Source organism: Drosophila arizonae, chromosome 5 (genome assembly GCF_054131065.1).
Source record: "Drosophila arizonae isolate 15081-1271.41 chromosome 5, UAZ_ARI_1.0, whole genome shotgun sequence".
Taxonomy (NCBI): Eukaryota; Metazoa; Arthropoda; class Insecta; order Diptera; family Drosophilidae; genus Drosophila; species Drosophila arizonae.
In genome coordinates, this window is record NC_142925.1 from 25,974,505 (window position 1) to 25,988,044 (window position 13,540).

Below are 13,540 nucleotides of genomic sequence, written 5' to 3' on the forward strand. Positions count from 1 at the left end.
ATTATTAAAATAAATGTCGAATCGAACATGTAAAATAATAAAAAGATCCTCATATTTTCAGCATAAATGTTTGTTGAATGTCAGCTCCGAATTTTTTTTTTTTTTTTTTTTTTTTTTTTTTTTTTTTTTGAAAGCAGAACTTTAACTGTGAAGATAGAGTGAAAGCTAGTTGAGACTTATGGTAATCCACTAAAAATGTACTTTTCATTTTTTCTTAGATGACAACAAAAAACATATGTGGAGATGTTTTAACTCAATTTTCACATTGATTGACGTTTTTTTTTTTTGTTTTTTTTTTTTTTTGTTCGGAAAGCAACATTGTCCTTAAAGCTCGGTGAGCGCTGAACTAAAATATGTGAAAAGTGTAGCCGGCAGCTGATGCTGAAACGATTTAAGCCAGGCTAAGCAAATACGCAAATATTTGCAAAAGTCTTTCGGTAAAATCACCGCCATTGACAACTGTTGATTTATGTACATCCGACCGCCGGCACCTTTCGAATGGAAAAAGAAAATACATTTGCAACTTACAACAAAACTCCCGCAGAGCTGTCTGCAGATGATGCAAAAATAAACAGAGCGCCAGTGGTCAATTCAGAAGTCTTCTCCTCTGATTTCTCAGATGTTTCTCTTCGTTTTCAAGCACTAGTCGGCCAGGGCAGACGTCAACGGAATGCGGCACAAATCGAAAGTAGAGCAAATATTTTGTTTTCGGCACGCGCTATAGAAATGTTTTCAGTATAAATTTGTGTTTATTTATGTTTTAGTATTTCCAATAAACTTTGCTTTTGTATTTCAGTTCTTTTTTGGCGTAGCTTCACGTTCGGCTAGCGAGCAGCGACCGTTTGGAACGAATCCGTTTGCAGGACTAAATCGAAAAGCCGGCGCCCGAGTGCGAGGCGCCCAACGAAATCCACACGAAGCAGCCGCAGCAAAAGCGCGCTAAATTTACCATCCACATGAAACCAACGGTAAATGGAGTCCACCACGTGTGACTGTGCTCGATGCGCACTGCGCAGTCGCTGCCAACCGCACAAGCGAAGGCGAAGGCGTGCACATTATGCGGGACTCCAGTGTAACAGCTGTGGATTATATTCATTATTGAGCAACTGTTGATATTTCGTGAATAGCTCGCATTTTCATTCATAGCCTCGCAATGGACGGACACGTTTCGCAGCTGCTTTAATGATTCTGAACTCATTTCGCTGCTCAGCAGCATGTTTAGAGTCCTTTCCGATTGTTCACCCGTAATAAAGCTGCTTTTCAGCTCTTCATTTCAGAGCGTTTGTCTTACCACAACAATGTACTTGAGTTTTGTCATCAAAGAACAGCACGTGCGGTTGGTTACCAAGTACCAGAATCTTATATTAGCTAAGCTTCTATCTAACAAGTAGTAATTGAAGCGCACATAAATATATTTAAATTCTTAAATTTAAGTAGTTAAAGAATATCCTTAAAACTATGAGCTAAAGCTAAAGCTGGAGCTTAACGGTTCAGTCAGTGCCTCAATATATATGGCAAGTACATCTAGATTTGAAAAATATATAGCTGCGCTGGGGAGGCTGACGAGGATCGGAATGGAGCTTTCGCAGACCAATAGCTAGAACTACGAGGCATTACAGATATACTTGGGTGGATCGCCTTTACAGAGGGATGTAAATTAAATAAATTTTTTCCAGACGGCTCCGTCTGAATGCAAAACTTTATTCCTTATATAAAACAGAACCGCATATTAATGTTCATGAAATTGCTTTTCATAATTTTATTGACGACTTCAACTTAATTATAATTCGCTAACGAATTTTGTTGACGTAATATTCTTCAACCACAAATTTTGGTAACTGGGCTCCAAGTTTTCCCCGTAAGGCACTGTGGAGTAGTGGTAAAGAATGGACACAGAGGTGACCTCAGGAGGCATAATGACAGGAATACCGTTCCCTCTGCCGCGGGTGCACTGACTATAACTAAAGCCGCCACGACTGCCAAATAGAGGAGAAACTTGGGAGACATCGTTGTAGATATTCCAGATCAGCTCTGCCGTATGAAGTGAGTTATATTAGAGCTCGTCGCCCTATTTATAGGATGCGAATAGTGTTTTATAGTTTATTTTATTGATACGTCTAGAGTCCACTCTCATTCATTTTATTTACACTAATGACACGCGCTGGCAATACTTTGTATGAAAACAAAAAGCAACACAAGCAAATTGTGCAATCGAATGCACAAAGTCGCGACAATATAAATATTTAACCAATTAATTCCGCATTTCCATTTTATTCATTATGTAATTCCCTTCACTATAAACTTAGGCGATTCCTTATATCACATATTTTTCGTGATTTTTTGATTTTCTGGACTGAATTCAATTGCAAAAATACAAAGCATTGTCGTGTGGTCATAGTACTCATAAGCAGTTAATTAAATACAAGTAGGAGATCCTGTATTGAAAGAGAAATAATATTGAAGTCCATGAAATAACAAACAGTCACACTTTTTATACTCATTCACGAAAGTGAATTAGTATATTGGTTTTGTGCAATGCCCATCCGTCTGTCCGTCCGTCTGTCCGTATGAACGCAGTTTATTTCGGCGCTATTGAAGCCAGAGACTTGAAATTTGGAATACATACTGTTGAAGAGCTAGAAAGCGGAAATTTGGTATGTAAGTCCGCGTCGACCACCGAAGACGACGAGCTATGGCATATATATATACATAACAACAATTCCGATTATTCCCTTTAAGAATCCGCAGTTAAATAGGTAACAATTAATTTATATTCATTAGTAATGAAATCGAAGTGGGAAATGAATTGAGGCAACACTTGCCGTTAATGTTGACTTATTGTCGCACTTCAAATAATACGGGTTTTATTGCTCTCAAAGTGGAAATACATAATCCCATTTGAGTAAATATTGTGCACAACCCAGCAAATAATTACGTTAGATTGAATTAACTTCGACGTTAAGCTAAATAGTATAAATATAGTAGAGTCTGGATAAGCAGACACTTCAAAGCCACAGTAGACGACGAGCAGATACTACGATGTCTCCCAAACTCCTCATCTACTTGACGCTGGTGGCCATGCTAGTGGTCTTTACCGCACCTGCAGCCGAGGGAACGTTCCTTCTCTTTGCATGCCTGACAGGATCACCGCTGTGTCCCTTCCGCACTACGACACCAGTATGTCCAACTGCAGATACCACATATAATCCAATAACTCGCGAATGTGCATAAAATGCATCGAAGTCAAAGATTGGAATATTCAATGGATATTCCTATCTTATTATATTTTTACAACGGAAAAATGTGAATCGACTATAAAATGATTTTGATTAAATGAGTTTGACAGGCAGAAGGAGTCGTAACTGAGTATTGTAATTAATTGTACTTTCTTTGAAAAATAAAAATAAAAAATTTGGCATTACCCATAGTCATTTTAATGCATGCAATATATTCGGAGATCGTCAACAATGGAACACGTTAACAGTGCACTCTATACGCCAGTTGCTACAATAATAAAGTAAAATCCATTTTCGGTCTAATGGAATTGTTAGTTCAGTGATTCTTAGTTAGTTCTCTTCAGGATTCCCAATGCTTGAATATATCTCTGCTCATTGTTGTCACCAGCTTATCCCGATCCCGCTGTGCAACCTAACTAACAGAACTCAAACAACCCAGCAAAAATGCAAACTTTTTCATAGGTTGCCTTATACTGTTATATTTTTGATATCGTCTAAAAAAAGACGAGAAGGCTAAATTTAAACAACGATTTAAATCGATAACACTAAAGCGGGAAGTCATTGATTATTTTAAATAAAGACCAGCGCGTGCTATAAGAAACCTATCCCTTGTTAAGCCTTAAGATTTCACTCGCAATAGCTTCTAAAGTTTCATATTCTGAACTAGGTCAAGCCTTAGATCCGCCTTGAGCTTATAGCTGAAGAGCTCAGAGAAGATTCGTCCGATTAACTTCCTATATTTAATTTCTATTTGTAGCCACCGGTGTTGCCCACGCTACATGCAACACGAACATTACGCCAAGCAGCGCCCACATGTTGCGCGTGCCACAAGGCAGCAGCTGGACAATGAAATAGCGCAGTGTGAGGGGTCTGACATGAATTTCCTGTACTTGCAAATCATGCGCCATGAGAAGCAGCTGCGGCAGCTCAGCCTACGCAATACCTGACGTATGAGTGATATTTAATTAATTTGCCGTCTATTTGCAGATTGCGCTATGTAAATGGCGTATACATAACGTAGTCTTGAGGGACATGGGCAGGGGGAAGTGTCAACAGTTGCTCGAACGAGTTGTTTGCCCAAGTGGGTTTCGACTCTCATCCCCATATCCAGCCCCATCTCGCAAAGAAGCACACTTTTTAAAGTCCACAAAAAACTTTGACAGCAGCTTGAAAGGCAACTTTGTTTGCCTCAGGCTGCTGGCAAGTCTCAGCCGAGCATCCAGAAGTCGCCGTGAGCGAATAAATATAAATTGGATTTTTTACACCTTTTAGACTCTGACGATTGATTGTACCTTGCAATTGATTCACTTGCGGGCTTTTATTGTCACTAAAACAGTTGAACGACCACGTGCCTCGCAGTCCATTATATGGACTAGTCCCTAGTCAACAGATTTCTGCTTTTTACTCAAAGCGAAATATAAGCCTTGTTGAATTTAACAAGCACCTTAGCTCAGCGTATTGCATTTTTGTTTGCCTATATATCTGTTCGTATGTCAGTCTGCGTAGCTGTCTCAAAATATGTCTCTCCGTCCGTCACTTTGTCTGTCTGACAACATCCAGGGACATCCTACATTCTGCTGCTCTTTCGGCCGGAAATTCGAACGATAAAGGCTCTGAGTAAGAAAAATCTTTTCACCATAAATAGTAAGTCGGAATCACTACAGCCGGATGAGGCTTTCAACAAAGTGAGAGGGGTGAAATCTCTTTGGCTGGGATCCCTCTTTGGCCGGGATCAACATTTAGGCGCGACTTAATGTTTGAGACAGAAGCTGATGTTTGACAGGATCTGCAGTATTTCTTCAGTCACCCAGACCTGATGGGGTCAGTCGTGTAGTGCAGTAAAGTGAAAGAGTGTGATGTTTCAGCTAACATTAAAATTTAGATAAATTATGTAGAGGAAGTACATACTTAAAATACCTACACGAAACACTTTCACGACATATCTTTTAGGTCCTATCTATTTCAAACTTTCAAGAGATGAGGATAACATTAAGATTTGTGTATATTCTTAGCGCCATTTTATATTGTTTGAAATACTTTTTTTTAATTTGGGGAAGCGGTTTCCAGAATGTGAAAATTACGAAATCTTTGGATTCATCAAATGGACCTACAAATTGAAATGGAATCAGTGATTATATTCGAGAAAAAAATGTGATGGAATAAAAAGGTCCCGCATATAATTTATCCTAACAAGAACAAATTTAGAAAGTAACTTAACTGATTTTGATTCAAAATTGCGGCTTGAGCGCGCGAATTACCGGCGATCGGCAGTGCAACCTTGCCCAGCGTGGTGAAAGCTCGAATGGGTGAAGAAGCTCGCTGTGGTGAAGTTGCATTGCCGACGCCGTGGAGAATTCCGTTGCGCAGGTTGCCAAGGCGGCTCAAGCACCAAAGTTTAGTCATTAGTCATTAGTCATTAGTCATAAAGAGCGGAGAACTTTTGAGAGGCGAAGCGGCCAAGATTTAGTGAAGAAAAGAAGAGCAGAATAGGTCAAATTAAGAGTAAGAATAGAAAAGGAAACAAATAAAAATTAATTAACTCAAAAAAAAAAAAAAAAAACATTTAGTACGGTTCCAAATTTCTATTTCGATGTATTTAAAAATGTAAATGAAATAAACAAGTAAGAAGGCTCCAGTCGAGACTGCTCGACTAGGAGATACCCTGAACCCTCCAAGCTGATAATCTAATCATTCTGGATTTCTTTTATGCACACATACACATGCACTTATAAGTACGCGCTCTGCTAACTGCGCAGTAAGCAGCGACTGCGCTGGGCTGCGCTGCAATGTGGGAATATTATACGAATTTATTTGTTGAATAATTTAATTTCTAGACGTAGAATCTAAATGAAACTTTCAGAACGTAATCATAATGTTCAAATGTATGTACATTCCAAAGTACAAGTCTCTAGTAATTGAAATGCGTTTTTTACAAATTGGGGGCGAAGAAGGTGTGGTACCCAAAATCTGTAAATTACAAAATGTTTTCAGTAAGCAACGACTGCGCTTGGGCTGCGCTGCAGTGTGGGGAATTTACCTCTTGAATGATTTCTTTTGTAAAATGAAACTTTCAGAGCGTGATTATATGGTTATGTGTATAGAATGTGTATACATTCCCAAGCACAAGTGTTTAGAACTTGAAATACGTTTTGTTTGTAATTGTGGGCGAAGGGGGCGTGGTATCCAAAATCTGTATCATGAAATCTGTATTTATGAAATGTATATATACAGTAAATCTGAGGTCTTTAGGTCTAAAAGGATTCAAATTAGGCTGAAAAAACAAAGTCGATTTTTCGATTATTCTCGATAAAAAAGTTATCAGACGAGTTATCGAAAAATTGTGCAATCGAAGTCGCGACAATATAAATATTTAACCAATTAATTCCGCATTTCCATTTTACTCATTATTCCCTTCACTATAAACATAGGCGATTCCTTGAATCACACCTCTACTCTAGCATATTCTAAGAATCTCAGTTGCGATCGATTTGTCTCTGCATTGTTTTTGAATTTCCAGCCGCTACACTGGCTTTTCTTTACTATGGCGTCATAACAATAATGTGATTTTGATTTAATTACTGTTGCTCGAAACGACGCGGTGGTGCTGTAGGCTGAAGCGCAGGCGATCTTTATTTGAGTTGTTATTTGGCTTGGGTGCGAGTTCAAATCCCGCGGAAAAGTCTTTTTTGAAAATTTCAAATTTATGTTATTTTAGCTTATTTTATATTTATTTTTAGTTTCATAAAAATGTTTCTTTCCCTATTATAAATATCTATTAAACTTATTTATATGTAAAAATACACAACTAGATGGCTCACAATTTGGACACTATAAACGCCGATTGCCACGTCCCTAGTGGCCGTAGACTTCTCATTTTTGGCCAGTTCTTAGAACGAGCTAGCAGTGACAAATTTACTTTATTACTGCGTCTTACTAACTACAAATATCAAATCTTACTACTACTGTTGTTTCTCGGGAATGCGGGGAGCCGCCTTTCAATTTAATGCAAATACCTTTAACTTTATGTAATCCAGCTGAGTTATTTCAACTTTCAAGTTCTCGTTGTTGTTTTAGGTACTATGCTGCAACGCACGTAGAATGAATGGCAGACTCGCAGGTCCTTGATTCATTTGATGGGTTTCTGCAAATTCGAGAAAAAAGCTCAAATTTGCGGTTGCTGACGAAATGATAATTTTTGTGCTCCAATAGTAAATTGTTGTATTTGCATATATTTTTGTGTGCCTGTGGGTGTGTGGGTGTCCGCTGTGTTGTGTGAAGAAAAATGTAATTTTGCAGATTGGGGACTCGTCTCGTCATTCACTACTTGCTTCTTAGGCCTCTGCTGCCTTTTGAGCCTTCAAATGCGCCTGCGGCGTATGGGAAATTTATTCACATGTTTTGGTATGCAGCAGAATTAAGCAACATTCTTGGTTCAAACTGTATGCCAAACCAAAGGCAATTTGCAAGGGGCTACTCAAACTAAAGAGATCCATGGGCCAACTCAAATGCAACCGAGTATAGCTAATGGGCTTAAGTTTTTTGGCTTAAAGGGCTCTGCAGGTTTGAGCCAATTCGGGTTGAATTACATTTTTATATACCCTGCACCCATTTAAAATTGAAAATCAGGGTATAATGGTTTTGTGAAAAGTATGTAACAGGCAGAATCATTGCAGACCCCATAAGGTCATAAGACCCTATATAATCATAACATTAGTTTAAGTGCAAAATTTCAGAGGTCTAGCTGTAAAACTCTTGGAGATACAGTTTCATCCGATTTGCCACGCCCCAGAGGCGCGTAGGTATATCTGCCATTGTTGACGCGGATCTACATTCCAAATTCCAGCTTTCTAGGACTTCAACTAATATGATTTCTGACATATCGGAAAATGCATTTTACGATTTGCCACGCCTTTAGTGGGCGGATTGGGAAAATTTTAACACTTTACAAATCGGAGATACGAGTATGTCTCCCAAATTTCAAGTCTCTAGATTCAATAGCGCCGAAATAAACTGCGTTCATATGGAAATCAATACGGACATTGCACAAAACCAATATACTAATTCACTTTCGTGAATGAGTATAATAATTCACATTCGTGAATGAGTATAATTAATATCATCAAGATCAAAACTCATGTAGTGTAATAATAAGTTCCAATAAGAATACCAAAAATGCTTTGCAATCAAAGTAAATGGCCTTTCAAAATTAACGTTCTCAATATATATATTTATTTATATACACATACATACATTTTTACTATTCAGATGATCCAGATATTAAACTCTTTAGTAGTCTGTTAATTACAGCGCTCGAAAGTGGTGTTGAAAATAGGCGCCGAAGAGTCGCTATGGAATTTCTTGTCAAGTTACTAAATATCCAGAAAAACAAACTTTTCTTCGTTCAGCGCTATTGGGGTTGCAGCCACCAGAATTCAGTTAAGTTCTGTTAAGCTGGGAAAAGGTCTGACAAATAAGTAAGGCTATGCGACAATGCCTTGGCCACACAACAACAAGAACAACGTTCAGGCCATTGCTCATTGGAAAAGGCTCGGTTTCGCATTCGGTTTTGAGTTGGGGTTCGCGTACGGAGTTTGGGCTTGTTTCAAATTACATAAGCACCGCACGTAGCAGCGTGAAGAGTACAAGCATTCCCGTTGACTTGGCTTTGATGCGCTTTGCACTTAATTAGGGAATATAACTAATGATGGAAACTTTGCACTCGACTTCCTATAATAGCACCGAGCACTCATCGAAGCAAAAGAGTTTCCATTTGACTTCAGATGACTCTACTTGGATTTCCGAGCCACAACTAGTAACTACGCAGCCTCTCAGCTAGAAGTAGAAGCCACTTGTTGTCGGCCCGTTAATTACTATTACCATTTATTTATTTGTTAGCTCATCTATTTATATCTTAGCTTTGCTTCCTTGTAAATTATTTTGTTAATCGATTAATTATATTTTAGTTTGATCTGAAACAAGTATAAACGCTGCTGTAGTAAAATCATCGTATGGAATACTGCACCTTAATAAAATAAATCAAATTGCACGGATCACACCGCAACATTGACATTATATTGATATTTGAGAAACAAATGGTTACAATAATTTAATTCCTCTCTATCTATTAGGCGAAGAGGTTTTGTGTTTTCCCTGGCGAGGGGTTATCCACTTGGCGAACGGGCGCAGCTCATATTCTCAACACAATTCACAATTTAAATATACTTCATTAATACCCTGAACCCATTGAAAATGGGAAATCAGAGCATAATGGTTAATGTTAATGTTAAATGTATGTAACAGGCAGAAGGAGGCGTGGCACACCCCATAAAGTATATATATTTTTGATCAGGGCGACGAGATGAGTTGATTTAGTCTGTCTATCCGTCCGTCTGTCTGTCCGTGTATATCACGCGCATGTCGAGTTTTTCTCTAAATATCGATAACTACTTTCGATATTTTAATATCGATTAAAAATCTTATCGAGAGCTGGTTATTTAATTATATCTCCCACACCTTTAGAGCTAGACCACTAACCAGAGAACACATAGACCGGACAAGTAGTGTGCAAAACGCTTTACACTACTTGTCCGGTCTATGTGTTCTCTGGTTAGTGGTACAAGTTTTTTTTTCGATTACTCATCCGATAACTTTTTTATCGAGAATAATCAAAAAATTGATTTTGTTTTTTCAGCCTAATTTGAACACTCTTAGACCTAGAGACTTCAGATTTACTGTACATATACAGTTGATTTATTTATTTATTTATTTATTTATTTCTTTCTTAAAGCTATTGACAAAAACGAGAGTCAATTTTAATTTAAAAAAGCCTATACAAAGTACACGATATAATTTCAAATAGTAACACCAACCCGATGGGGGTATTTTATTTGCCAGTCCGGCCGGCTATGCCCACGTCTCACAGCCAAATATGGTCAGTGATACTATTGAAGCTATGAAAAGAAAGTGTTAGTAAGAAACTTAAAAAAATAAAATATTAAAGTGTTGGTTATTAACAATATCTAGCATAATTAAAATAATTCTTAAAATAATAATAAAAATAAAAAAATAATAATAATAATATAAAAAAAAAAATAAATAAATAAAAGTTAAAAAAAAAACAATAATAAAAAAAAGAAAAAAAAAGAAAATAAGAAGAGATAAAGTATAGAAAAAGAAAAAGGACGGTAATAAAAGAAGTTGCAAGAAAAGTTAATAAAAAGAATAAGAAATAATAACAAGTAAGAAGGCTCCAGTCGAGACTGCTCGACTAGGAGATACCCTGAACCCTCCAAACTGATATTCTAATCATTCTGGACTTCTTTTATGCACACATACATACACATGCACGTATAAGCACGCGCTTTGCAAACTGCGCAGCTAGCAGCGGCTGCGCTTGGGCTGCACTGCAGTGTGGGCAATATAACGAGAATTTATTTGTTGAATAATTTCTTTTGTAGACATACGATCTTAATGAAACTTTTAGAGCGTAATCATATGGCTTAAATGTGTGTACATTTCAAAGCACAAGTCTCTAGTACTTGAAATGCGTTTTTTACAAATTGGGGGCGAAGGGGGCGTGGTATCCAAAATCTGTAAATTACAAAATCTTTGTATCCATTAACTTTATATACAACGCAAGTTTGAAGTCTCCAGGTCTAAAAGTGTTCAAAATAAGCTGAAAAAACATTGTCGATTTTTCGATTATTCTCGATAAAAAAGTTATCGGATGAGTTATCGAAAAAATAAAGCAAACTTGTACTGCCTATGGTATACACGAGTATGCTTGCCAAATTTCAGCTCTCTAGCTCTTATATCTTCTGAGATCCTTTTGCTCATACGGACGGACGGACAGACGGACAGGGCTATATCGACTCAGCTCGTCGTCCTGATCAAGAATATATATACTTTATGGGGTCTGCGATGATTCCTTCTGCCTGTTACATACTTTTCACAAAACCATTATACCCTGATTTCCCATTTTCAATGGGTTCAGGGTATAAAAAGAAAAGACAAAGGGAAGAGATCGATACGAAGATTTTATAATTTACAGATTTTGGATACCATACCCCCTTCGCCCCCAATTGTAAAAGTACTAGGGACTTTTGCTTTGGAATGTACACACATTTTTACCATATGAATACGCTCTGAAAATTTCATAAAGATCGTATGTCTTCAAAAGAAATTATTCAGCAAATAAATTCTCCTAATATTGCCCACACTGCGCTATGCATGGTGCACTGCAGCGCAGCCCAAGCGCAGTCGCTGCTTACTGCGCAGTTAGCAGAGCGCGGGATTATGAGTGTGCATAAAAGAAGTGCAGAATATCAGCTTAGAGGGTTCAGGGTATCTCCTAGTCGAGCAGTCTCGACTAGAGCACTTTTACTTGTTATTTTTATATCGATATATATAGCAACTAAATTTCAATAATTCTTCGCTTCTTTTTTGCATACACAACAAACAGCACATGTACATACATACATACGCGTATGCCGCATGAAGCTGCAATCAGAGCTGTTAGCTTTGCCTAGATCAGGCTAGATCTTTCCTATTTGGAAGTGGTCTTTCCTATAGATAGTAAATTCATTGATAATGAATAGGGGAGGAATGGCCAGAAATTGAGGAAGACTATGTGGAAGTCGTAGTCCATAAGAGAACTATGTTTGGAAGAGAATAAAGTGCTCTCAAGCCAAGTGACGTCATCTAAAAATTATAAATATTAATGTACAGAAGCTATTTTTAGCAATCATTTAGCTTTATCAAGTATTTATATACATACATATTTTAGAGGGCTGGATGACTTCAACCAACATTCCAACACGTGTATGTGCTTCACATAGACTCCCTTCCATATGAAATTGAATTAGTGAGTGAGAAGCATAGAGTAAGTTTGGGTTGGACTGCGCTTTAGGTGTCATAGCGAGCAAGAATAATGAGCGAGAATAAATGAAGCCTAAAGGGCAATGAAAAAATTTTTCAAAACATAAATGCAGCTCTCTAATAAATACATATGTACATACATTTATATTATGGAACACTTTGATGTTTCTTCATTTGTATGTCTGCATATCTGTCTCTCTGCCCGTCTATTTCACAGTCTGTGCCTCCGTCTGTCTGTAAGTGCAATACAAGCAAATCCAGATTTTTGTTTTTTTTTTTTTTTTTTTATACCCTGAACTTATTTTAAATGGGAAATCAGAGTATCATGTTTTTATAAAAAGTATGTAAAAGGCAGAAGGAAGCATCGCAAACTCTACAATTGGTTAGAGCGGAAATTGAAAAAATGAATTCACAAATAATAGTCCTCCAAGTTTAAGTAGTTTTCAAGTTTGCCACAAGTTGAAACTTACCATGATTGATGAGTGCACATACTTAAATGTAGTTCATAATAGATTGTGCGATTTCGTCGTGCCATCTTTTCATCTGTAGTATGTTTCATGTCGTATAAGCATATGCTCACAGTATTGTAGTGTATACAATATATCAATGTAGACATATGCCCAACATAAGTAAGAGTATCATGCTCACAACATAGCTTTTAGCGACAGAATTCTTTATGTAAACTTTATGTATCTTAGGCTAAGACTTTGTACGAATAAAATACTGAGAGCATTCTCTGATGAACATTAAAACCGCTCACAACTCAGCGCTCCGCGCATTTATCATTTTATCATTTTACACATCAACCGAGCCGAAAAATACCGACCCGAGCAAGATAGATCTGCTCTACCTCTCATATAAAATAAGTCCCATAGTTTGATCATATTGCAGTTTTAGATCGTTTTAGATAACGATATGGAACCATGCAATGTTTTGGACATATTGCTCCAAGTGTTACAGTAGATTTCTTCCGATTTCTTTCTGACCCCCTTACCATACATTCATCTAATTTGTGAATAACAAGTCGGGCTTCTCTTGTTATTTGACAACATTACTGGACTTGCATATATTGAACGATTTGGATTTTTACTTTTCAATAGCTCTTAAGAGTTGGTTCTCTTTCATATGGAGTAATTTCACTAGACTGTTTTTTGATTGAATATGAACCTTTATTCTTCTATAATTACTTTTAATGCTAGCAATCCATTTGACACTCTTTACTTTATGTACTCGCTGATTCCATTCTCAGAGTCGTCGCGCGGAAAGGACAGATGCTCAAATTGTACAGACAGGCGAAGAAAACGATGGTGGACTCAGCGACCGGTGTGATAAACAGCAGGAGCAACGACACGACCATCACATAGAATATCATCGTCGACGAATTCATGCTGAGCAGTGTAAATTTGAAAAAATGTTTCCAGTAAGCT

At 37.4% G+C, this 13,540-nt stretch overlaps 4 protein-coding genes and 1 long non-coding RNA gene across 6 annotated transcripts in view; 2 read left to right on the forward strand and 3 right to left on the reverse strand.

Moving 5' to 3' along the window:
• CCHa2-R (CCHamide-2 receptor) overlaps positions 1-12,701 on the reverse strand; it is a 50,098-nt gene extending 37,397 nt beyond the window's left edge. The window contains exons 1-4 of one of the 2 annotated variants that reach the window (XM_018013466.2): positions 12,584-12,701; positions 12,254-12,347; positions 12,013-12,186; positions 11,719-11,936 (exon numbers count right to left, since the gene is read on the reverse strand). Coding sequence is in view for 1 of the 2 variants with exons in the window: in XM_089469402.1 (XP_089325528.1) it covers positions 12,584-12,672 (89 nt within the window). In the remaining variant the exon portion in view is untranslated. The remainder of the gene's footprint in view (positions 1-11,718; positions 11,937-12,012; positions 12,187-12,253; positions 12,348-12,583) is intronic. The other variant, XM_089469402.1, reaches the window with a different exon arrangement.
• On the forward strand, positions 93-1,271 carry LOC149268868 (uncharacterized). Its single transcript, XR_016270188.1, has 2 exons — positions 93-735; positions 797-1,271. It is a non-coding gene; the product is annotated as an uncharacterized LOC149268868 (long non-coding RNA).
• Positions 1,730-2,065, reverse strand: LOC108616792 (uncharacterized). Its single transcript, XM_018012221.2, has one exon. The coding sequence runs from the start codon at positions 2,005-2,007 to the stop codon at positions 1,819-1,821; it is 189 nt and encodes a 62-aa protein (XP_017867710.1). The 5' UTR covers positions 2,008-2,065; the 3' UTR covers positions 1,730-1,818.
• LOC108616791 (uncharacterized) lies at positions 2,987-3,421 on the forward strand. Its single transcript, XM_018012220.2, has one exon. It carries the CDS (start codon positions 3,040-3,042, stop codon positions 3,229-3,231), a length of 192 nt encoding a protein of 63 aa, XP_017867709.1. The 5' UTR covers positions 2,987-3,039; the 3' UTR covers positions 3,232-3,421.
• A 559-nt stretch (positions 12,702-13,260) lies between the features above and the next one.
• Positions 13,261-13,500, reverse strand: LOC108615059 (uncharacterized). The gene has a single exon (XM_018009292.2). The coding sequence runs from the start codon at positions 13,498-13,500 to the stop codon at positions 13,336-13,338; it is 165 nt and encodes a 54-aa protein (XP_017864781.1). The 3' UTR covers positions 13,261-13,335.
• Positions 13,501-13,540: the final 40 nt, after the last annotated feature.